The 26,848-nt window shown below is 39.3% G+C and overlaps 1 protein-coding gene and 1 long non-coding RNA gene across 2 annotated transcripts; one reads left to right on the plus strand and one right to left on the minus strand.

Annotated features, from left to right (window-relative positions):
* Positions 1–7,457: 7,457 nt before the first annotated feature.
* Positions 7,458–15,103, minus strand: LOC144044993 (uncharacterized). Its single transcript, XR_013291391.1, has 3 exons — positions 14,967–15,103; positions 14,207–14,263; positions 7,458–9,324 (listed from the first exon to the last, which is right to left on the minus strand). It is a non-coding gene; the product is annotated as an uncharacterized LOC144044993 (long non-coding RNA).
* LOC144044991 (lipid droplet assembly factor 1-like) lies at positions 14,287–17,704 on the plus strand. Its single transcript, XM_077559748.1, has 5 exons — positions 14,287–14,403; positions 14,493–14,612; positions 15,304–15,472; positions 16,550–16,695; positions 16,996–17,704. The coding sequence occupies exons 2-5, from the start codon at positions 14,538–14,540 to the stop codon at positions 17,053–17,055; spliced, it is 450 nt and encodes a 149-aa protein (XP_077415874.1). The 5' UTR covers positions 14,287–14,403; positions 14,493–14,537; the 3' UTR covers positions 17,056–17,704.
* Positions 17,705–26,848: the final 9,144 nt, after the last annotated feature.

Below are 26,848 nucleotides of genomic sequence, written 5' to 3' on the forward strand. Positions count from 1 at the left end.
TTACATGCAATTTATACATTCAAATAAATCCTAGTTGTTAATGTGAATTCACGAGGAGCCTTCTTGCTTGCATACATTGTGTACATGAAACCAAAGCAACAGGATAGTTCATACAGCAACACACTTCATTTGTCGTGTTTAACATCCAGCGCAGGCGCACAAATTGAAGATTAACACGTGCAATATGATCCATCCTCCATAATTTATCATGGCAGCAGTTAGCGTATTCTGAATGAATGCGAGCGTCTGAGTTTGCTGCAATGTGTGTGCGTGTGTGCGCGTGACAGCAGCACTGACTCAGGATGCACACATGCAGGGTGACAAACAACAGCAGGCATGTAATAACACACACGAGTGTAATTCGAATGATTTTTTCCCCCATCGGAAATCATGTCAAATCTACTGGAGGTCCACTAAACTTCCAAGTTTAAAGACTTCAAATGTATTTTTGGGGTCATTCTGCTTCATTTACTTGCATAAAGTTCCAAAAGAACCCACCAGGCCGATCGCTTATCTCGCTGATATTCACGCTCTGCCAATTATCAATGCACACAGCTGACGACAAGCTAATTAACACCCCTCTCGCCAAAGAAATCGTCTCCCCGCAGGAGTGCGAAGGTCACCAGCTGCTGAATCAGTGCGCGTGTGCCTTTAAAGCGCCCTGACGATTAGCCTAGTTTTGTCAGTCCGCTCGGATTTTCATCTCCTCTTGTACGATTCAGTAACTGAGAAATCTTGGCAAAGATCTATCACGTTAGGATGCCGCCGGCTGATAAGGTGGGCAAAGGGAATTTCAGACATGAGAAGATAGAGAGCTGGAGGGATGTGTGTGCACGTGCACGTTTGTGTGTGTTGGTCGGCCGGTGTAGTGGTGCGGCTGCAGTAATAAAGATGGATGAGTTCGTCTGCTGCAACCATGATTAGGGCTGAAAGTGGTGTGTGTGGTTTTGTGTGTGTGCGTGTGTGTGTGCAGAGTTCAGTGTTCAGGTCTGTTTGGACTTCTACTGTCACTAATAAAATGTCCTTTGAAAATCACCCAAAAATATAAGTACCCACCTAACCCATTTGTTATACATATTTAGAGTTTTTCCCTGGTGATGGTACTCAGCCCCCAGTTGCTCAAACCAAGACGTAATTGTGAGATGTAATTACTGATACATACAGTGGTACGGTACCACACCTTGTTACTGAAAGAGGCTAATAATTTGTCGTCTTTTGCGTGTTCCAAAAATTTGAAGACAGACTTCTTGTAAGAAAAAACACCTTGCAAGGATGATTTATTAAAACAGAGAATTCTCTGGTCACCGGCAACAGTTTACATCACGTAAAAGGTGGAATTTAAGAGTGCCGAATGTGCCCCTCCCTTGGGGAGAGAGGGCTTCTTATAGTATCGAGCTTGGAAAGTGAAACGCCTTTTAAAACACGTTATACAACAGATTTGCAGCTGTGCCGATCTCCAGACAAAATATACTCTCCGGGTACTTTTTCTCAAAACAATATCTCACAAACAAGTTGAATCAGATTTAGAGTGGCCGTGAGCGATGGCGCAAACAGAGTGTGTGGGTGTGTGTGTGCTCTCTCAAAGCAGATTCTGTTCTCAAGAACAAAATGTGTGAGCGCAACACTGAGAAGGAATTTTAGACCAAACAAGGTGTACCAGCTTAGGTTAAGGTCAAATTATACTGAGTTCAACACTATTTCACTTACTTTACACATCTATAAAACATTTCAACATGGTTAATATATGAAATAAAGAATTAAAATATTAATAATGTCTAACATTACCCAACTCATGCCTTGTTGTTGTTGTTGTTTTAGAAACGAGCTTGGTAGGCCGGGAGCCAGGTCCACCCCTCAGGATGTTTTTTGTTACCTTTTTTTGACTATGATTTTGTGTTATCTCATATCTTGGGCCATCACAAGTTGGTAGGGACCACCCCCAACTCAAGGCCGTTTGGACACAGGGGCCAAAAAACACACCTTTTGGGAAAAGCTTCTGGCAAACTTGTGTAATTGCAAATGTCAAGGTACAGCAAATGCATAAATGGTCAGAAAACTCTCAAATTTTGCATGGTGTGTCTTCCTGACACGTGGGGGAAATAACAGCAAAATAATAATGGGCTTCCTGTATTTCAATTCTCAATATCACCCTCAACATACCCTAAAAGATCAAAAAATGTCTCTCCGCCTGACAAATTATTATCAAAAGTGATCCATTTCAAACATTTTATTTTACATCTCACTGCCTCAATTTTATATTAACTCATTCATTGCCATTGACGCTAAAGACGTCAAAAATGAATTTGAACTATTTCTATTAGTTTCACATTTTTTCCACTTTTGTTAACAACAGTATAAAAACCTAGATTTTTTTTATTGTTCATTTAGAACAGATATAAAATGTGTGATTAATCGTGAGTTAACTATTGAAGTCATGCGATTAATTACAATTAAAAATTGTAATCGTCTGACACCCCTAATTTTTAATAATCTTTTTTTCCAATAGTTAACTCACGATTAATCACAAATCTGTAAAAAAAAATCTAGGTTTTCATACTCTTGTTAACAAAAGTGGGAAAAATAGAAATATTTCAAAGGAATTTTTTACGTCTATAGCCGTCAATGGCAGTGAATGAGTTAAAAACATCCCACATTTGTAACATTTAATTTAAGTCCAAGATGAGCTTTCTATCTGAAGTATTAGAGGAGCTATGACCAAAATATTCCACTGTACCCTAAATCGGGAAAAAACTGAAAATTCCAGAATTACCATTCAAAATGGGATTAAGCTATTTTTCTGCATCTAAATAAAATCTTAAACAATATTTGGAACATGTGTTATGTTGTACTATACTATCTAAATTGACTTACATAAAAAGTGAATAAACATTAACATTGATTCCCCGAGTCATGCATTGTTGTGTCCTTGGGCAAGACACTTCACGCACATTGCCTCCAGTGCTGGTGTCTGAAAGGTGCGAATGTTTGGTGGTGGTCGATTGTAGGCAGCCACGCTACCGTCAGCCTGTCCCAGGGCAACTGTGGCTACTAAAGTAGTTTACCGCCACCAGAGTGTGAATGTGTGAGCGCACGAATAATGATGATGATGATGATTTTTATTATTATTATTATTAAACATGATCGCACAAAATCCGGGAACCAAATTTGAGATTTAGAAAAGAACAAGAGGCTGACAAGGAATAAAAATGATTTTCGCAAAACAATAGATTAACATTCTGTCTAGCCAAATGGAGAAAGAGTAGAGTGCCGCTTAACCATAAAATTGAACTATGATCAAATATGACTCGATTTAATAAATTGTCAAAAAGAAGTTTGACTTTTTATTGATATTTTTTCACCATTTAGTTACACAAACATTGATCTATGAACCATGCAAAACTTTATTGTTGATGAAAATACACAGCGATTCTGATGTACAGTGTTCCCTCGTTTTCCGCTGGGGTTAGGTTCCAAAAAATACTCGCAATAAATGAAACCTGCAAAGTTGTAGTTATAGCTTTGTTTTACATTTATTCTAAAAGTTTTAAGGCTCTAAAATCCTTCACTACACAGTTTATACACTTTTCTCATCGAGGCATTTGCATTTTCTCACATTTCTCTCTTGTTTAAACATTCTCAATGTTCAAACCTTCATAAATTTTGTATAATAGGTACATAACTGAAAAAAAAAAAAAAAATGCCGTGAAAAGTGAACCGCATTACAGCGAGGGAACACTTATTATTTTTTTAATTATGTCCTCCTTTTTGACCTTATGGAAATGGCCACCCTAGTAAGAACGAGCTGGAGCGGCTAACCTGGAGCGGCTAGTGGGAGAAGCTAGCAAAAGCTAGCAAGAGCAAAGCAGTGGGAGAAAAGTGGCAGGAGCCCAAATCATGGGAACACCTGCAGAGCCCAACCGTGGAAGGTAAGCGGCGCTCGACCCATTGGATCCGAAACTAGCTGCAAGCACCGCCAGAGACTAACTACGTTCGTGGAAGTTCTTCTCCTTCAGGTATCCGTAGCACAAAGATGGTGGCACGACTTATGTAGGCTAATCTAAGTAGCAATTACTAGACCTATGACTATATAGAAAAAATACTCAAAATAATAGTTGTTTTTTTTTTAATGATTTCCTAGTTCATCACTAGATGGCGCTAAATAATGCACACTGTCTCTTCCAACAACTTGTATTTAAAAACTAATGGTAGCAACACTTGCCCAAAGTCATCTGGGTTAGGCTCTAGCTCACCTGTAATCCTAACAAGGACAAGCGCTATAGAAAATGGATGGAAACATTGTTCAAAACCATGGTAACATCCATTGAATGTTCCGCATACATGCTATATGCTAAACAGCAGCTCAGTCAATTAGTCACGTAGTCACTTCAAGGTTTCTACTTGTTGGAGGAGAGCTTTTTTTCCTGAGCGACCGTTGCCGTGGTGCTTGCTGCTCGCGTAAGCGTTCTGTTGTGTGTCTTCTAAACTTGCCAAATACCCGTGAAGGTTAACTTCCAACGAGAGTCTCAATTCAAAGCTGGAACGCCATGTTTCCAAAGCGTTTGAATCGACCCAAAGGGACATTCATCAAGCATCAGACGAGAGAGAGTTGGAGCGTTTGGTCCTCAAGGGGTGACAGGCGGATCGAATGCTGATTTCATGCTTCTCTCATGCATGTCCTTTATGAAATTGTACTGTCACGACAACAAACTTAATTGACGCTTGCTGGACAATTCATTAGGTACATGTTATAACGACTTGCATCCATTTGGGCAAGAGACAATGTACACAATGGACTCAAAATTGTATGAAGCTGTGAAAAGTGGTACTAATGGGAACGGAGGCTAATAATTATACTGCATTAAAGTGACTTTCTTTCACATGACCACGTTCCTAATATTAATGATGAGTGCCTTTACAAAGATAAAACTAAAATTGGCTTGACACTTGTCAGTTGTCAAAGGGATTCTTCTAACAGTATAGCTTTGTTATTACAGTGCAGAGAGAGAGAGAGAGAGAGAGAGAGAACTTTATTAATACCGAGGGGGAACGAATATCGAATTAATTCATAACGGATGGGTATCTAATATCTCTAGGTGGTCATAAAAACACAAATATTTACATTAAGTTGGCTAAATAGTTGTGGTCATTTGTCATCTGTCTAAACACTAATGTAGGTAGGAGTCTCCATTTGTATCTTTCTGAGTGCTGTGTTTTGAGAGTCGATCATGTGATTTTGCAACAGAGGTTAGATATATAGCTTTTTTAATGTCCATCAGTTGTTCAGTAGTACACTTTCCAACCACAATACAAATGGTTAAATCAGTACCTCGGAGTTTGAACATAATTTGTTCCTGCGAAGAGTTCAAAGTCCAAATTGTTCTACCTCCGAAATATTTTTTCCCTTAGGAAATAATGTAAATGCAATTAATCCGTTCCCAAGCTCCAAAAACAGAAAATTCCTATTTTAATTTCTATTTATGTTTTTTACATTTACAGTACAGTACAGTATTTAAACAATAAAAATACCTTACCTTTTTTTGTTGTAGTGTGATGAGTATTGTGGTCCTTACGTGTGTTGTTTAACGTCAGGCACGTTGTTGAACAGCTAAGGGGGGTCCTCGTTCCAGTATTTACAGAAGTAGTGACAGTAGTTACAACTGCGTGAAAATCTCCTTCCTAATTCCACTATGGTTCGTAGCACTGTATGTTTTTCTTTTCTGCCACCAGCACTGATGACTTTCTTTGGGCCCATGGCGAAGAAAATTGTCGTTCACGATCTGACTGGAAATGAGCAGTGCATCGTCTCAAATACCGCAACGTGCGCATTCAGCATTGCTCGGCTTCACTCGACTTCACTCGGCTAACTGTTTTCAAAGTATGTTCGGTTTAGCTTGCTTTGCTTGGGTGTTCGAACTCCGAAAATGAGTTCAAACTTTGTCCGTGTTCTGAGACTGCATTAAAACAGTGGTATCGGTATACCATATATATATATATATAATTGAATTTAAGAAACAGGACTCAAGATGAAAAACTAAAGTCCAGAACCACACTATACAGTCTAACCCTGGTCTGCCATAACGAGCAACTGTTTGCCGACAAGGCTAAACGAGAGGCCGCCATTGACTGTGTGCTAAGTGTTTCCCATATTGTTCACTTATAATGTTTCAACACCTAGAAGCAGAAACGTTTTTTCACTTTCGAGGTAAAATCCATGAGGCATTCTTGAATAATGAAGCAGAATAGAATTTTTGCAGGTCACTGAGTTTATAGTGGAAAAAGAAAAAAGAAAAATGGAGCTGAGCGCCAAACTTGTGGTGCTTTGATGGATTATTGTTGCTGCCAGTATCGGGTGTTTTTTATTTTATTTTATTTTTTCATTAAGGTTGATCCACGATCTACATGCTAAGTGCTCTCAAGTAGGAAGGAGAAGAGGCTGCAACGGTCATGCTAGTAATCCCTTTCTCATCAATGACTTGAGCAAGTCTGACCTTTTAGGATGGAGGATGAGGATGGCACCCGGAGAAAGGGGGCCACACGAGTAGTTCTTGTCCTGACTCAAGTGGTGGTCTTCATCTTGTGTTTGCCCTCACGTTACTGAGTTGATGTGTTTTATCATCTCTATGTTGTCCTTTTCTTTTACCACGTCAAATTATTTTTACAAACATTACAGCAGTTCAATATTTTTTCACACACTATTTTCTTTGTCTTGCTCTCTGGCTTGTTTGCACCACCAGGGGGGCATTGGTGGCAGCGCTCTAGAGTAGTTTAGAACCTACTTGGTAGGCAGGACTTGTTTTTTATTAGCAATGGTTGCAATGGAGTCCCACTCTGCACCATTGTTGTATGGTGTTCCACAGGGTTCAATTTTGGGCCACCTGCTGTTCATATTGTATTTGCTGCCCCTAGGTTCCATTTTAAGAAAGCATGGAATTTCCCTTTGCCGACAAATCGACAGTATGTCACGCTAAGCTAAAAGGACGCCTTCTCCTTCAGGCCACTTTTGTACTTTCTGGAGGAAATCAAAACCATGATGGCACTAAACGTATTGAATTCAATGAAAAGAAAACAGAAGTTGGTGTTTGGTCCCAGTGGCCCTTGTACATCCCTTGTGGACTTGAGCCCTCTTTGTTTTTAGGTTGTCTGATTTTTACTTTACGTACAGCATTTTGTATGCAGCTATGGTTGCTTTTAAAGTGCTCTATGAATAAAGTTGAGTTGCTGATATTAGCCTGTTTTGAGGGAGTGGCTTCATGTAAGGGAGCAACTGTTATCCCCACCCCATTGAGCAGTGTCATTGGCGAGTACAGATTAGGTTACCTTCAAGACAAGGGCTGGGGCAAAGGGTGTGGCGGCACCTCGAGCCTCGAATCTAGCACCCAAAAAAAAGTCCATGCAAGTCCGCTTTTAAACATGGATTGTATTTTCCCTTGTCGAGGAAGCACTTCATCATCAAGGTCTGAATTTCAAGAGATTTATTTGGTTGTTTAATTTAACTTATTTCACACTCGATGTGTGGGCAGGCACTCCAGACAACTGATTATTTCTATACAAACCATTGAAAAGTCAATATCCCATAAAATGTCCCCTTGAAGTAAGCCCAGGACAAAAACAAAAACAGTGAGTTCAAAGCCTGTGTTTGATCAAACAGCAGCAATGCAGACAGGAAAGAAAGTGAAACCAAGGTATTGATTAGGTATACTAGTATTAATCAATATCAGCACAACTAATATCCATATTATTGATATTTGGATCGATCTAGTAACCACTACCGACTACGTTACAAATGACATATGTTTTTGATTCTCATACTTAACCTAAACTGTCTCTGAGCATTCACTGATGCCAACAATTTTTGTTCAGTCAGAATGAGTTTGCTACCATTTGCAAAATTTATAGCCTGTTTTTTTTTCTTTTTTTTCTTGCCAAAGGTACTGGCATTTTACTGCAGTACAGCTAGTGAAATACTCTTAACTATAGCCATAAACTCTAGCGTAAAGTGCAACAGTAGAGCAAATGGATGACTTGCTGTAGCCCAGTCTGAACCTGTCAGCGCCGGGGTGCTAAATGCTGATAGTGGACCAGACCCCTTGTGGATTAAGAGCTAGTGCATAGTGGTGCAACGGACCATCATTGATCCGTGGTTGGTTCGGATCACGCCCGATCCGCGGATTGGTTGGTGCCGGTGGGGGAAGAAAAAAAGTGTGCATTCAGTCGATACCATTCTGACATGTCAAGGAAGCTGAAACATACTCAACGTAACACACTAAGCCTGACTTAAAAATAATGTTTACCACATACAGTAATATATTGACGGCAAAGCAAATAGCCCTAGTACACTTTTACTTTGAAGTTCGCCCACGTCGTGGCGTGATGGCTTGCTTGACTTCCCTTTCAGACGTTACTTTGTTGTAGTTGAATTGTAGTTGCGACCAACATCAACACAACGCTATCCCGAATTCATGTTGACTAATTTAGGACGCTAAGAAACCGCTAATTAATTGCGCCGCCATTGTACGGCAGAAGTCTCTGACGTAAGTGGCTAGCGGCTACATGTTAGCATAACCAACGAGTGCATCATGTGTCCTATTCAAGTGTGAGTTGCTTGCTGTTATTGTCTTTTTCTCTCTCCTCCAAATTGGCCTTTGTTTAAACCCGCACAAGTTCTGTTGACCTTTTGCACGTGATGTCACAGCCCTCATGGGAACGCCCCCTCAGGGACGCTGGACGGCAAAAGAGCCACTTGCCTGTATTGTAACCATTGAATCTCGTACAGCGTAAAGTCTTTTATCTAATTGATTATCTTTTCTTTTCTTTTTTTTCTGGAGAGCTCAGTAGTAAAATCCATTCAGAAAGTGAAATCCAGCATCGAACAGACACCACCCACCAGGCCACCAACCAGAGTCCTTCACCAACCCCAGAAACATCCAAATTCCAACAAATCAGGGAGACCTCACCCAGTGTATATACAAGTGTGTGTGTGTACAGTAGTGCATTAAAATTGGGAGCAGGTGAGCCGGAGCAGAGGGAAATGATATCCTCACGCTCCGATCCACCTGCCTCCCAGTCACGTCAGTGAGTGTATGTGGTAAATTAAAAAAAAAATAGTTGGGGCGCGGCGGGGACACAGACAGGGGATCGCAGCACTGCTCTATACTGCGGTCTGCCCCAACCGATGGCACCCCACCCCGACACCCACCCAGTTGTGTGGTGCATTAAAATTGGAGGTTCGAAGGTTTCTCGACGGAAGGATCCTCCATCGCGCAGCTGTAAAAATATCCGTCGATGAAACGTTCAAGGTCCTCCACGCTGGGTGGTATTCCAAATCTGCCGGATGAAAGAGAGAGAAGAGAAAAGCCAAGATATATGGTGGTTAAATTCAGATTAGTTTAGCATAATAGAGTTAGTTCTATCTCAGCTGCAGGGCGCCGCCATGTTGGGGTTTCCCGGTCTCGCTGTAGGTCTCGCGATAGTCACAGCATCTCGCGATAGCAGTCCTCTTTCCTCTAATCGATTATCTTATAAAATGGTCATATCTTGCGGTCGGTTGTACGGACAGACAAAGGAGTAAACCAAATGTGGCTTTTTATCGCATACCTACTAATGAAGACGAACAACGTCGATTGTTAGCAGCAATAAACAGAAAGCCCAAAAAGTATTCACGGATTTGCAGCGATCTTTTTTTGCGAGGTTGGTCGATAATTGTAATTAGTAGATAAATGTTCATACATTTTACTAGTAAACGTACACTCTAACAAAGATTGTAAGAGAGGTGTCGAATTGCGTTTCAAATCACATTAGCGAGCCAGATAGTTAGCGTCCACTCCAACTGCACGAACACACAGCTTAGTTTTAAAATGCACCTTCTTCAAAACTATTAAGTGCATTTGACTGTTAAATAATGGGGGATTTTGTCTTTGTGCTTGGAGTTTTTCACTCTGGAGCCGGAGTCATGAAATTACTGCATAGCTTGCCACTACGATAGTCATTTGTTCCATGCTAGTAAACATAGTAACATAACATCATCACAGCGTTTCAGAGCGGTCTATGTAAAAATAAGTCAGTTAGCATGATAAACAAGTTTTACCTTTGCATTACGAGGTATATTGTCCCCCGGTGTGAGCGTAGCATCTCGTCCCAGAGACTTAGCCAGCGACAAGCTTTTAAATCAGCCTCGGTGTAAGGAGAAGAGACGGCATTGACTACATAATGATACAGGTCGTGCGCTGTGAATTCCGGCAAAGTCGGTGATTTGACTGACTTGGTAAAAAAAGCAGTCAACAGAAGGTAAGGGCTGTTTTGAAACTAGCGATCTCCAATTTAAGTAAATATCGCGCTCCATGTGTCCCGACTAAATGTGCAACTTCGACTGACAGGGGAACTTCGGTTGAAGTAGTAGATTCCATGGCTCTATGGGCAATAATAACTTTTCATTTGTAAAATAACAGTCGCTAAGTCACTAAGTCGCTCCGGGTCACGTCTTCTTCCATTCAACAATCATTTCCTTCCACCGTTCGTCATAGAGCAGTCACGTGATCACGTGACGTCGGTGCAAATGGTCAATAATACTGAAAAAACTGAGGCTGAAGACTTGAAAGGGGTTCAAAAATGGCTGTGGGGAGAAACGGAGCAAAGCAAGCGGCTGCCAGATAAGTAAGTTTGACAGCTGGTACGGTTTACTTTAATTATTTTTCAAATGTTCTATATTCTGGACCAAGGCTACTTTTGTAATTCACTCTCCATGTTTAAAGGAAGTGAATGTGCCTTAAATTGCATGTGTTTTCATTATAAAAAAAAAAGAAAGAAAGAAAAGATAAATAGAACTTTGTCTTATTTATTACTGTTGTCCATTAAAAAAAGGAAAACATTAAAATGTCAAACTTAGCTGTTTTGATTATTGGAACACAACTTTAAGCCATTAATACCTTGTTATTTTACACATGAACCATGTAAAAAAATAAGACTGTTTCTGCCTCAAAAGGTGTGTTCCTAAATCTTAAATGGCTATACTAGACATTTAAAAATAATAATAATAATTGTTTACTTTTTTTTTTGCTGATCCAAAAATCGATCCGATCCGGGACTCATATCCGTGATCCGATCCGAACCGTGACTTTTGTGATCTGTTGCACCACTAGTGCATGTAGCACAGCAGCAAACATCCATACATGCTCACTCTCACTAATTCCAGGTTCACAGGTGACCTTTTGAATGTGTGCTTGTTTGCATCTGAGGGTCGTTTGAAGCAGTCCCTCTGACATCAAGGCGGCGTGGTGAGCCGCATGAAAGCCGACTGGGGGATGCGGTGGCTAATAGATTAGACAGGCAGGTATTCTGGCAGATGCAGAGATGAGCACAGGGGATTAGCGTGGCTTCGTCATCTCTTTGCATTGGCCTGTGCTTTGTTGCTTCAATGGCGTAAAATGGCAACTGAGCGATCGTCTTCTTTTTTTTTTTCTGGCAAGACTGGAACGAACCATCAACAGGGATTTATGTATTTGATTGCAAGAAAATTCATTCCTTAAGAGTAGTCTCAGTGTTGTGATGAGACCTGGAACCTGATTGGAAATAATTTAAGCAGTTACTCAGAATTAATTCAGAGAGCTGTTGTTGGTAAACAACATTCTCAATGACTTGACCTATGACATAGTATCAAGACTGCTCTTCTTTAGGAGTGGCCGACTGATCGCAGTTTTCCTGGCCATGGGAAATGATCTAGAATATAGATCATCGATAATATGACAACACTACAATCTAGAGTGTAGTGTTGTCAAAAGTATTGATACGAAAGTATGTTTTGTTATTAGCAATTAGCCGGCTACCGCGGTTAGCTTTATGCTAAAGTGAATGTTCAGTGCTCTGTTGGATGCTGTTTGTTTTATTAGCCATTAGCTGCGGGCCAGTGATTAGCAACCTTTAGCTTGACTCAAACATGTTTTCTTCTCTAAAAGATGCAGACTAGAGTGGAAGAGAAGTTGACCTGCCACTAAACCAAAAACAAAAAGAAAAACACACACAACCTACCCTACAACTACAATTTTTGTATGAGGTACTCCCTCCTTTGTGTTATTCATAATTTATGTGAAAAAGTGATTGTCAATGATTTTATTTATTTCATATTTCATTTTCTGATTATGTTTTTCATGTTAATGAAATATTTTTCTATGCCTTTTTAAAGTATTTGTCTTTTGTTTTATCTCAGCTGTATTGAAAATGTTATAGAATATCGAGTATTTTCCTGGGTCGCTCCCTCAGGGGATGGGTCAAATGCGCAGTGTAACAGTTTATTAGACTGTGTGGAACCACACTCCCCCCAGTGGCCAAATTGGGTACAGCATGAACAGCACTTCAAATAAAGGCACACACAGACAAAGGCAAGACAGTATAAAATAATTTAAATAAAATTGATTTTGGGACATTTAAAATTGATTCTGGATCGTACTAAATGAGAATCGCGATTCTTAAGAGAATCGATTTTTTGGCACACCCCTAGTGATCAGGTTAGCATTCCGTGTCAACGTGATTGCTGCCCACGGTGGCCTTTAACGTACTCCTGCATAGAGCACACTTTGAGTCAGGAGCACAGGAACTGAAATCTCTCACCCACTTTCACTGAACAAAACCACCCCCCACCCTACTTCCTGTCGCGCTGATTGGATTCTTACAATCAGACCATGTAAATTGGAAGAAGCTGACAAGTCATCAATCACATATAGGGAGCGCAGTCCGTAGAGCGGCTACGCACGTGCCGTGCCGCTTGACACATTGTTCCGTCAATACGCTCGCAGACAAAATCATACATCTTGGCTATGTAGGTGAAAGTGTGTGTGTGAGAGTGACACACATTGAGAACATTCCATTTTCATCAAATGTGCTCCAGTAAAGGATGTGATGGACTGTTGTGCCGTGGAACAAGTCCGTTACTTTCATGATACGATTATCACTATCTGCTTGTAAAATTAGCTTTTAAACTATGGTGACCTTTATTGGTATAGTTAAATGTATTTTAGCATTTTAAACAATTCTCACATATTACTGTTTATTTTAAATAAAAAATGATGTAAATTAATAACAATTCATTTATAAACCTCAATTTGGTTTATGACATCCTGCAATTATAAAATATATCAAATCAGAAAGTCAAAAAATGCCATGCTAGCTTGTTGCTAGGCAGAATTCAGAGGGTACATTTATGGGCAAAGCATTGGTCCAGGACGGATGGATAGATAGATAGATAGATAGATAGATAGATAGATAGATAGATAGATAGATAGATAGATAGATAGATAGATAGATAGATAGATAGATAGATAGATAGATAGATAGATAGATAGATAGATAGATAGATAGATAGATAGATAGATAGATAGATAGATAGATAGATAGATAGATAAATGGATCATTTGTTGTTCCTGTTAACTTTCCCCGCTTCACCGAGTTCACTGAGTTGTGTGTATGGAGCCGTGTTGAAAGCTGAATGCAAATGTCAGCGGCTCTATTCCCTCTGCCCTGTTCAATACAGCAGAGCGTGATTAGTAAGTGTTGGCAGCAGCTGGAGAAAAAGGCAAGTCTTCAAATAAGAATCATGGCTGCAATGATTGGTGCAAGTGATGGAGTCCAATCATTTGTATACCAGCCAGTCAGTGGGTCCCAGTTTTGTTTGTTTTTTTCTATTTAATCACTCTGTATAAAAGTATAGCGGAACAGTTACTCGTTACATACGCGAGGGCATTTTTTTCAGGCGGATAATAAAGGTGGCCTGCAGTGTCCTCTGCTGGGTTGCTATTGGATAACAACCGCTGTGTGTAGCAGTTTTTCACAGCCTTTACTGAGATGTCACAAAAGAATACATGCGGAATTATTGATTGACTTGGGGGGAATCAAGTGGACAGATTTATAAACAATTCTAAATGGCAGACAGTGTTCACACACAAAAGCTTCAGGTTTCTGCTCGAAGGTAAAACCTACATGAACAACAGAACTTTATTTGGACTTAATTAGAGGCACTTGAAAAGGTGGCTGGTGTGTGCTGACTCCCATTTAACATGAATTTGAATGTGATTGGTTAAATAAACACAGACAGACCCATAGTTTGTAATTAAGTAACTGTAATGAAATGCAACTTTAACTGAAACTAAGTAAATGTAACTGAGTAACTCCAGTAAGGTAAACCCAAAAAAATGTCAGGAAAAGCCTAAAAAGCTCTTACCGCAACTGCAGCATGCCAACAGCAGATGGCAGCAAACTTCCAAATTGGCCTTTCCGACTGCACAAAGAGGAAGAGGAGGGGGAAAAGGAGGAGGAGGAAGAAAGAGTGTAAGAGGCTGTGCTATGTCTTGTGTGATCAACATTCTTTTCATGCAACTCCAAGCAACTTGTTGCGCAAAAACAAGGTTTTTATTTAGGGTGTGTATCTGACAACTTCCTCAAAGTACGTGCACGTTCATATAGCAAGCTTGTTGTAACCTTGACTTCACTTTTACCTTGATTGGCAGTTTTGGCTTGGAATTTGACAAGTCTTGTGTGTGGCGAATGCGGCCATGCAGCCGAGTAGCAGCAATGAGATGTGGGAAGGCTGGAGCACAATGTCCAACCAAGTCTACAGCAACCCCAAGGTAAGGTTTATACACTGACGTTATACATGTGTAAGTTACTAGTGACAGGAAGGCGTAACACTCTACTTAATACCAGAGGGTGGACAGACTAGCCAAAATTGTACTCAAGTAAAAGTACTGTGACTTAGGAATGAGGAAGATAATTACTGGAGTAAATAAAACTACTGTCTAGTAGTAACTGGTGACTAACCTGTATTTTATATCAGAGTGCAAAAGTAAATACAGTAAATAGACAAAGGAATAAAATAGCAAAAAGGATAATGCCCGACAACAATTCATAAAATAAATTCGGTTTCGGCAGGTTCAGCAACAAGAAATAGTCAGAAACAGAAATTCAATTAGAAAATGACTCACCAGGCGGAGCTTACATAGAAAACGTGTTTTGCTTTCTCAGGTTGTAATGTGGAGTTCTTGTAGGCTGAAACGTAGACACTTGCTCACATTGTGTCAAATTAAAGAGAGATTGAATGTGAGGCCTGGCGTGTCCTGTAAATGAGTCACTTTGAAGACTTTGTATGTGGTCATGTGACGGTTTGGCTCCGTTTGATTGGTGGAATGGAGTCAAAAGTCGCCGAGTCGCCAGTAGTTGCAACCAAGTGCTTTTCCGACACCAGTACAGTGTGAGTATGTTACTTAAAAACAATGTCACGCGTGACTTTGACGGTCGTTTGTTGTTGGTGTGGAACAACAGGTAAATCTGCTGATGAAGTCCCGAGTGGTGCAGTACCTGAACGGCCACCCGGTGGTGGCGCTGGCGGTCATGCTGTTCTGCGCCATGGCCGCCGTGCCCGTCGGTCTCTTCGTCCTTTTTGCGCTGGTGACCGTCATCTTGTCAGCTGTCAGCTTTCTCTTCTTTGAAGGTAAAAAGATTGGACGTCTACTACGCGTATACATCTTTTTTATTTTACATTTGTGACTGTAATTTTAATTTGAATGCATTTCTTTTTATTTGGTTGATTTTGTTTTAAGTCAGACTTAAACCTACTGAACGCAGAAAGTTTAAGTCGCTACTGTCACCTGTTGACAAAAAATGAAACTGCACACACCCTTCTTCACATACACAATGCGCACATGACGTCACATCCGCAGACAGAGGGCGGGAAATTCGAACCTGAATCCAGTCTGAAAGCTATTGGCCAGAGGCTTGCAGGGGTGCCCATTGTGAACAGCTAAGGTGTTAATCTAATCATAAATGGTCAAATAAAAAGGCTGTTGTAAATTTTATTAAAACATGACTTGTGATTTCATTTGAGAATTATTTTTAAAACGTTTAGAATTATTTTTTTTATTTTTTTTTGTATTTTATATTTTTGGGAGGGGGATGAAGCTTAAGTTCTGTTTTAAATGCATTTTCTTTTTAAATATTGTTGATTTTGCGTGTGTGTGTGCCTGTGTGTGTGTGGGTTTGTGTGTGTGTGTGTGTGTGTGTGGTCTTGTTTTTTTCACATAGTGGGGCCACCATTTCGGGATTTCACAGAGTTGTGGAGCCCACCCGTCCATGAAGGGCTATTTTGCTGAGCCCCACAAGTTTAGACCTCTTTTTGAGGGCCAAGACTTGGTTTTAGAGTTTAGGTTTGAATTGGGTTATGGTTGAGGTTAGGGTAAGGAATAGGGGTAGACAATCATTTTTGATGGTTGGGGTTAGGGGAAGTGGCTAGGAAATGCAGTATGTCATTGAGATGGCCCCACAAGGATAGTAAAACAAACTTGCGCGTATGTGTGTGTTTTTTATTCAGTAATTTCTTTAAAGTATATTTTTATTTTATTTTATATTATTATTATTTATAGTCTCTTGTTGAAATTGTATTTATTTTTTATTTAAAAAATGATTTGTTTTTGTTTTTACAAGTTTTGGGTTGAAAATGTCATTTAAAAAAAAAAGTTTTTATATTAATTTGTGACTGGGGTTTTTGTTTTGTTTTTAATTTGTTGTTTAGGCTTCCTGCTGTTTGTGGGCGTTGTGAGTCTAACGTGCGTGCTGATGGGCGTGGCCTTCTTCTCCGTGGTGGCGTCTTCCGTCGTGGCCGTCTTTTACGTGGCCATCTCCAGCGTCTTGAACTACTATTACCCACATCTAAAAAAGGTACAGCACATTTAAGAGAGTGAGAGCAAAGAGTCACTGCACGAATGGAGGATTAGAGGAGGGAGGGGGGGGGGGGGGTAAATTACGCTAAGCTCCTTTTCAGCGTTGTTGGATGTTAACCCCACAATTGCAGCCTTGGTCATATTGGGCTTTTGTGGTTTTGTACAATATTTGGTTCAAATAAAAAACATTTGTCAGATGTAATGGCGATCTCAAGTATCGGTACTTGGTACTCAAATGAATACTTGTACTCGTACTGTGTCTCCTAAAAACGTTGCTGTTTCATGTTTGTGTCTACAGATAGAGACAGAGCTCTACAAGGACAGCGGGGATGAAATGACGCACAACTCAACACAATAGTTCATTTATTACGTCGTCGTTTTCTTCTTCAACCAATTATGGTGCAGCTCAATGCCATGGTACCTTTCATTTGCTCTTTTTCTGTTCAAATAGCCAACAATATTTTTTTATGTGTCAAAAACTTATCTATTTATTTCTTTGTCACACAAACTATAGAGATTTAATTCCATTAGTTATACTATAGAAGGGCGGCACGGTGGCTGACTGGTTAGCACGTCAGCCTCCCAGTGCAGAGGACGTGAGATCGAGTCCAGGCTTCGGCCTTCCTGGGTGGAGTTTGCATGTTCTCCCCATGCTTGCATGGGTTTTCTCCCACATTCCAAAGACATGCCTGGCAGGTTAATTGCACACTTCAAATTGTCCATAGGTGTGAGTGTGGATGGTTGTTTGTCTCTGTGTGCTCTGCTGGCAACCAGTTCAGGGTGTACCCCGCCTACTACCTGAAGCCAACTGGGATAGGCTACAGCAACCCCCGCGACCCTTGTGAGGACTAAGCGGTTAAGAAAATGGATGGATGGATGGATATACTATAGAAATGCACAACACCGAAAGCTGTTACACTATTTTTGCAACCCTGAATTGTGTTTTTTGTTGTTGTTGTTTTTGTTTGTGGTAAAGCTTTGAATAAAGTCTTGATGAACACCCTGAATGCTGTTTTGTTTTGTTTTTGTTTGGGGCTTTTTTGGGGGGTAGAAAATCTTCTTCTATGATAAGAAGAAAGAAATGCAATGTTATGTTACAAGAAAAAAATTGCTCAAGAGGGAAACAAAAACATCAGAATAAAACAATAGATAAACAATGCCTTTTATTTTTTAGCCAAATAGGGTTATATTTTCCCCTAAACTTGGTGTGGTTGTTCGTCTACAGTATGTGTGCCCTGCAATTAGCTGGCAACCATTTCAGGGTGTACCCCGCCTACTGCCCGAAGATAGCTGGGATCGGCTCCAGAAGCCCCGCGACCCTTGTAAGGAATAAGTAATGAGAAGATGGATGGATGGGAAAAGTTTATTATAACAAGAATAAACTTGTAATATTAAGAGAATGTAGGAAATCAAATGAATCAATTTTAATTAATACAAATATACATATATAACACATTTCAAATAAAATGTTACTGGTAAAATCACAAAAACAAAATTGTAAAGGTAGTAGAATAAAACCCTACTTTATTACAGACATATTCAGCGGTACCTTAAATGAGTGACCCAAATTTGGAAGGTTTTTTTTCTAGTATCAGCGTGTAGTATTGCAGCATTTCCAGGTCCGAGTACTAAACTAGTAACAACACCGTGCATCCCTTTTCATAATATTACAACTTTTTCCCAATTAAAACATTTTTTGGGGTAATATGCGAGAATAACGTTTGAAATTACAATTTTTCATAACACCATTAGAACTTTTGCAATGTTACAACTTTATTGACAACATTATGACTTTATTCTCTTAATATTTCAACTTCTTGGTTCTTACATTACAACTTCCACATTTTTTTTTTAGCAATATGATTGTATTCTGAGGGTGGTATCTCACTGAGCGGCACATTTTTAAACAGCTTTTCTTGACGCCATAAATTTTTGAACATAGTTTGAAAAAATGGTTTGCGAGAGTCTAACGTTCAAACGCCGAGTTTCCACTGTATATATTCTGGCTATATTTTTGTAACATAACTTTTATCAGACTTTTTCATAACAATAGATCTTTATTCCCGCAATGTGACGACATTTTTTGTTTTTTATACTTTTTTGTTTTTGTTTTTTATACTTAATCATTTTTTTCATTAAATCGTACGTCCCAAAAAAAAAGTGTGCTCCAAATTATGTGGTTTTGAGATACATGCAGTCGCTTGGTTGACATTTGCTGTGCTTTGAGATGTGTGAGATCATTTGAGATACAAGTAAGCTTTGGACACGCCAGCGCTTGAATGAAGTTTTCATAAAACTACTCAAGTTAAAGTGGTATCGGAGTGTCGTATTTTTCAAGTCCAAGAGGATAGACATGAAGTATTGGCAATAATATCAATACAGTTTTATAGTATGATTGCAAATTTTGTCATACAGCGAATTAATTTTTCATTCTAAATAAAAATGTTGTGATACAAAGTCATACTGTTGCAAGAAAAAAAGTTGAACCACATAATAATAAAAGCCTTACTTTTATAACACAGAAAGAGTCATAATATTACAATTTACAATAAAGTTGCAATGTTACTGGAGTTATATTGCAATGTTCTGATAATAAAGCCTTTTTTTTTTAAAGAAAAAGAAGTCAAGTCAAGTTTATTTATCTCACAAGAGTCTCAAAGGGCATCACATGCCCTCAGCTGACAAATATCAACGAGAGCAAGGACAACCCCCCCCCCCCCCCCCCTAAAAAAAAAAATCAGGCGAAAAAGAAGGGGCCGCAAATGTGGTAATCCCCAGGATGAAAAAGAAGAAAAATCATTCTACACCAATGTAGTCAAAATATCAGGAGAAGAAAAAAATGATGATTTGGGAAGAAAAAAAGTCTAGAAAAAATACATTACATTTTTAAAATATATCTTAAGTATAAAACAATTTGTGAAACAGCAATGTAAATAAATATTACAATGCTATTCTTGTAAAACCTTCTATTAAATGTTAAACTTTAGTACAAAGTACAAAGAAAAGACAACGGTTAAAAATGGGAACAATTCTTGCATTATTATGACTTAATTTGTGATTCTATGACTTTTTTCTTTTTGAGTTTTTTGGGTGTATGTTGGATTATGATTGCAGCTATAGCTTTCTGCTCCAAATGAGAAGCATTTTGTGGGAACATCTCCAATTAGTAAGATATGATGCAGCAAATTCCTCCTTGGCGTCACTGGCCTGAAAGAAACAGGAGCGTCTACGTTAGGAGCGATTGGATTTGGACATGGCAATTCCCTTTTCCTCAATTCCGACTCTTTCCAATACAACATTTCCTTTGTGTGCGTCTGTGGGATCGCGGTCTGGGGCTTTTCAGACGTGCTGATAGTCAAACAGAAGCGAGTCTGTGCCTACTTCACTTGAGTCCTCCAGATCACACAACAAACTGGGCCTGCTGGCAGTCTGGATTGACCACGGCTAAACTTTCAGAAGACTTTCGGCACACATTGTGGTTTTTGTCTCCCCCACCCCCTGAGTTGGTGTCACTACATCTTTTCCTCATGCCTTACCAACACTGGCGTGCACAGGTAGACCCCTAGTGGTGTTGACATACTCTGCCCTCTCTAAAAAAATAATAATAATAAAAAATAATAATAAAAGTGCCCTTTGGAAAGTTAGTTTTTTATTTATTTATTTATTTTTATTAATAAACAGTTTACTGAGGACAGGTCAATGTTGGCACAATGTTTTAGAAAAGCTGCACGATTAAACGCGTGGGTGGGAAAAAAAAAAAGCCCGGATATGCGCCCCGTGCAGGTGCACACCCGACCTAGCTGTCTCTCTCTTTGTCACGTGAACGCAGACTGCGTCTGGGTCGCACACACACACTTCCCCCGCTGCTGCTCCACCCCAGCCAGGTAACTGTGTTATAAATCCAGTGAAATAGTATTGTTTGTTTCCTCTATTCCCTACCTACACTCATTTTGTTGTGAAGTAGCACAAACAGCTGAGCATAAATTAGCCGAATGGCCACCTAAGTAGCTAGTTTAGCGCTTTACGCTAATCAATAGATAACTTGATGACCACCACAGGGTACAACTATATGACGGTGAAAGGAAATTCTTTGGTCAATGCTTTGAAAAGCTTTGGACTTTGGATCATTGTAATTTGACTCCAAAATGTGATGAACTGTTGTTTGCGTCTGGTTTGTATTATGCTAATAGTCACAGGCAAAAAACAATCTAATACGTCGCTGGTGGTCGAAGCATTTGCATTGAGTTGCATTGTGAAAATATCAGAAATGCCCGGATGTTTGGAATTGCCAATTGTCTGTGAAAAATACCCTTTCACCTTCTTGTAATGACAACAGTCAGTCTTATTCATTCTCGTGCCATTGGTCTGTTTGGTTACAATTGGTCTATTTATTTAGTAATTGCAGCATAATGCCTAGAAAGGAGAGGATGAAAAGGGGAAAAGAAAAGAAGCTACAGCAAGTAGCCAAGGGTAGCATCTCTCTGCTCTCTTGGATGAAATCAAAGACGCATGAAGATGAAAGATCAGACTCAGAGTCAAGGCCAGAGAGAGTCATGTTAACAAGTAACACCTTTTAAAGCTTCCATTTTAAATTTGATTTGCTCCTTAAGGTTAATTTCATTGAAAAATCTTAAAAGCTGTTCACATTTTATTTTTAAGTGGCTTGTACGAAATCAGCAGGCATGAAACTATTATTAGCTAAATTATTAGCTATTATTTTGTACAAAACTGCAAACTGTAAGTTATTTCTATGCTACAAGTCTTGCAGTCATGTTGCCCTAATATGCTATTATTAAAACTAGCTGTGGGGAATTATTATTATTATTATTATTATTATTATTTGTGTGTGTAATGTTTTTTTTTTTACTTGTGTCGACAATTTCGAACATCCGGGCATTTCTGACATCTCCCCAGTGCAACGCAATACAAATGCTTCCTTTATTAAGGTGAAAGTAAACGGTGGATTGGAATGCTTTTGCCTGTGACTATCATACAAGCCACACCGATTGTTATAGTAGTCAAACAACATCTCATCACATTTTGAAATCAAAATAATGCTCACAAATCAAATTATAATGATCCAAAGTCCAATGCTTGTCAATGAGCGGATAGATTTCGTTCACCAAAAGACCAAATTGACAGCCATCTTGACTCATGACGTCATCGCGGAATTGTCAATAAGGTATTCCATATGCGCAAAAGTGCCCTTTTTTCCCTGGAGCACTTGCCCTCCCCCAAAATGTCTGTGCACGCCACTGCTTGTAGCTTGAATTGTGCCTCGTAAGCATGTCTCTTCACTGATGCCATTTTCTGAGGTCCTTAACCAAATCGGTTTTGTTTTGCACAATGCACATACCGGCAGTACTGTATATACCTTCCGGGAACGTGCTTTTGGCCTACGCATACCGGCCTGTTTCACGATATTGTAAGTAATGTTGTTCCGATACCGATACTGGTATCGACAAAGGCCCCCGATACTGCATTAAAACAGTGGTAACATGCCGATAACATTAATTCTGACGCTAATATAGGATTTTGGATGCAGCATCTTGTGTCTTGCTCATGCACGACATTCACTGATGTGTGAATGTTCACTGCATACCCAGCTAAGATATCCTATTGGCCCTTGACTGCTCTGTACCAATGGCAGGACAGCTTTTTTTCATGTTAAGACAAAAAACCCTTAGGTTTCAGTATGGTATCGGCATACTGCAAAGCTGGGTATCGGAATCGGGGCCCAAAAAAACGGAATCGGAACAACACTAATTATAAATCGCCCTGTCGATTTTTTAGAACATTTTAGACTTTTTAAGTGCACCTTTTGGTCGCCGGTAATTTCTTTAGTAACCTTGATCATAACTTACTTACTGTACATGTCTTCTGGAAATCAATCCACTACTTTTTCAGACTCAAATGGATGATCCAGTTCATATTAGAGTACAGTAACAAAGAGAGAAGAGGTTATTTACATGTTGGACGGAATAGTTAATTTCTAACTTATAATGGGTGGGCGGTGTAAATACAGTTCCTCTTAGATCCAATGCTTTTTTTAAGTGCATAACTCCATGTGTTTATTAATTTTTTTGATGCCTTTCGTGAGAATTTCCAATGTAAATAATCATGAGAAAAATAAATGAGAAGGTGTGTCCAAACTTTTGGCCTGTACTGTACATCGTAATAGACAGTTCAATTGAATGACAGTACATATTACAAGCCACTGTTTCATCCTTTATAAATGTAAACAATTGATTTGGAATATTACAAGTATTTTTTATGATGAAAATACTGTATATGAATATTTTAAAAAAAATACGATTTTATTGGGATGAACCTGATGAGTGTAGGCCTCATATATTTTTTGAATCTCCTTCTGAAGATTCACAAGCATCTTGATACTTGGACAAACTTTGGTAGTTCCGGTTGTGAGCGACTGCGCTTTGAAATACTACTATCACGAATATAGATAATTTCATTAATCCTCTTGCAAAATTATTATTAATTAATTAAAAAATAATTAAAATGCTTTAGAGAAGAAAGAGTTTGCATGTGGTATTTTTCTAGATCTCTCAAAAGCTTTTGATGTTATCAATCATGACATTTTACTGACAAAAATGACTAGATGTAGATTTCGTGGCCAATAGAGTACAATATGTTAGTATGAATGGCAAAGTGTCCGAGAGGTATATGTTACAATGTGGGGCACCGCAAGGATCCATTTTAGAACCGTTATTTTTTCTTATATATATGAATGACCTTGCTACAGTATCATATAGCCAATATAATACCACTCATCCAATATTATTTGCAGATGATTCCAATTTACTTATTTCCAACAGAATTTTTTCTGCACTCATTACTGAAGTTAATAATGGCCTTCAGGCATTTTCTAAATGGTTTCAAACAAATAAATTGGAACGTAATGTAAAAAAATCAAATTTTATGATATTTGCAGGTAATGGGTATTGTAATTCGAATTCGGTGAAAGCGTTGGTTGATGGGGAAGAAATTATCAAAGTTACATCGCCAAATTTTTAGGCATACTAATTGATGAGAAACTTACTTGGAAATAGCATATTAGCTTTGTTTGCAATAAAGTAACAACATCTCTGGGGATCATGGGGAAATTTGGTACGTTTGTACATTCATCTTGTTTTTTTAATGTTTATTTTATAGTTTAGTTTATCCATAATACAATGTAGCAAAGATAAAGGCACACACACACAAATATACATTGAAGCAAACAGTATAGCTGTTTTGTTATGCCAATGGTCACTGTCACTTCTGTCATGGGCCAATAGATGGCACCATTTTCCCTAAAACAAAGAGGGAGGAATTCAAAAGAAAGGGGGTGCCTAAACAGAACAAGATGAAGCAATAGGCCGTCAGTCATGAAGCATAATGTGGCTAGAAAGAGCCAGAGATTTCATTCCACCCATCGGCGGCTTCCTGTTTTTGTAATTTCTTGTTGGTAAAACGCTGAAGTATACTGTGCTAAAAGTCATCAACTGGAATCCTTGGGTATATATATATACTGTATATATATTAGGGATGCACGATAATATCGGTGGCCGATAATATCGGTGGCCGATAATTATCGGCTATTATCAACTGATTTGACGTCAAACAGATACCCAGATAATGAAAAAATGTTAGCACTTTTTAAACATGGCTGTTTTGTTTTGGCAAACTCAAAATGAGTTTCTAGTTTTCTTTGAAGCAGACATATCAATAACATTTTGCTTCATGGTGCTTTACACAATGTTTACATGTGCTTGTCCATGTTAGCATTATAGTAGGACTCAAAAGTATATTTCTATTCAAGTTAATTTTGCAAACAATTATCGGCTGACTTATCGGTTATCCATCATACACAAACTCAAATGTGCGGAGCCTGTTGTAAAAATAATGACAACGTGGACTGATGAAGAAAAAACTGACTACGCAACATGAATGTTTGGCCTGAACTGACTGGAGTGTCATGGGAGCTTCAGCTGGCATCGTGGACGAGCATATGGATCCTGTAACATCCTACATTAGTTTCTGTGAGGACGTGTGTCCCAACAAAAATGTTCTGCTCGTTCAAAAACAACAAGCCATGCTTTACTGCCAAACCCAGACAACTCAGGAAGGCCAAAGAGGACGCCGTTCGAAGCAGGGCTTGGGATTTGTACAAACGGGCCTGAAGCCAGTTGGCAAAAGATATCAACATCGCAAAGAGAAGCTATGCGCAAAGGCTGGATAAACAATTTACTGACTTTGCATCCTTGTGGAGTGACGTGAAATCTAAACTACAGGAGACTATATCCCCAAGCAGAGAGCAATATTTTGGGGACTGGCTAATGATCTGAATATGCGTCACCCCCCCATACCTGCCCACAACCAACTACCACAGTCACGCCTCAGACTCCCTCCCCTGCTCTGACATTTCACAAACAGAACGTGAGATGGCTCTTTATGCAACACAAGATCAAAAACTCTTCTGTCTCCCTCCTGCCTGGAACTTTGCGCTAACTAGCTCATGGTTCCGATCTCCACACAGATCTTGAACAACTCTTTGGAGCAAGTGAGGTCCCATCTTGCTTCAAATGCTCCACCGTCACCCGAGTGCCAAGAAGCAAGTACACTCGTGTCACTCTGACATTTGCGGTCATGAAGTCTTTTGAACCCCTCATGCTGGCCCACCTAAAGAGTCTCACTTGTCCCCTGTTGGATCTCCTCCCATTTGCCTACCGGACAAACAGGTCTGTTAACATGGGGCTACATTTCATACTGAAACACCTCAACGGCGCAGGGACCTATGCAAAGATCCTGTTTATGAACTTCACCTCTGTGCTCACAGGATGCGTCCTCTCGCCGCTGCTCTTCTCCCTCTACACAAACAACTGCATCTCAACACACCCAGTTGTCAAACTCCTGGAGCTCGCAGATGATCTCACAGTCATCGACCTCATTAATGATGCTGACGAGTTTGCATGCTGACAGGAAGTGAAGCAGCTGGTGCTCTGGTGCGGCCAACGCAACTTGAACACACGGTTGGATGGTGACATTTTGTTGCAGCTTTCTGGAGATTTTTCTGGCTACATTTTGTCACACGGGATCTACTGATGGGATTCCTTGATTGGAAAAGTCTGGAGGTATTCAGGCGTGGGTGTAAATAGTGAGAATGAAACAGTGAAAATAAACTCAGCCTTCCAAAGATTTAACAAGAAGGGAAGGAAATACTTTTTCACGCAGGGGCAGGAAGCTTTGAAGTTTTTGGGGGGGTTTTTTCGGAATAAAATCACCATTTAAAAACTGAATTTTAGGTTTGCATGGGTTATCTTTTTCTTTTGATGGTGGTAAACATTAACTCATTTGTTCCCAAAAACGTATAAATATGTTCTATTTTAAATATTTTAAGTGTCCCAAAGACGTATTTATACGGGGTGTTTTTTTTTTTTTTTTACTAGACATACAGAAGGCTTTGATGCAGCCTCTTAAACTCTTTGACTGCCAAAAACGTTAAATAACGTTTAGTAAAATCCTAGGGAGGAGTGCCAAAGACGTTTGTTTCAAAACAGAGGGGAAACTAACCATTTTCTATTGTTGATTACTGAAAAACGGAATAAGGTAGAAACAAACTCTTTTTTTCTGATAAAAGATGAGAGTCCAATCTTTCATTTGGTAGTATGTGTGTTTCCATAGTCCAAACACATAATTTTCTGTTCACCTTGAAAGATCAGTCAAAATGCTTAAATCGGCTGGCACCCACGGCATCCCTTTTCTGAAAACGTCTGGCAGTCAAAGAGTTAACTCTAACTCTGAAGAAATGGTAATTGTTACACAAACGGCCAGCAGGTGGCAGCAGAGCAAAAGAGATCAACCAGGGCCATGTTGAAAAAAGCTCATGTATTCATAGTTCTATACAGATTGGTGAATAATGATGAAACTTAGCTATATTGTAATGTTAATTGCTGCAAAACGGAAACAGATAGAAATATACTTTTTTTTCCTGATGAAAGAAGAGACTCTAATCTTTCTTTTGGTAGGTTTTTATAGCAAAATATTCTGTGGGCCTTGCAAAATCAGTCAAAATCCAGTAAAACAGCCCGGAATGAAGGGAGTTGTTTCATAGGGACACCAAGCAGCAAAGTAAAACATTTGTGAAGAGG

This window comes from Vanacampus margaritifer, chromosome 2 (genome assembly GCF_051991255.1).
Source record: "Vanacampus margaritifer isolate UIUO_Vmar chromosome 2, RoL_Vmar_1.0, whole genome shotgun sequence".
NCBI classification, from domain to species: domain Eukaryota; kingdom Metazoa; phylum Chordata; class Actinopteri; order Syngnathiformes; family Syngnathidae; genus Vanacampus; species Vanacampus margaritifer.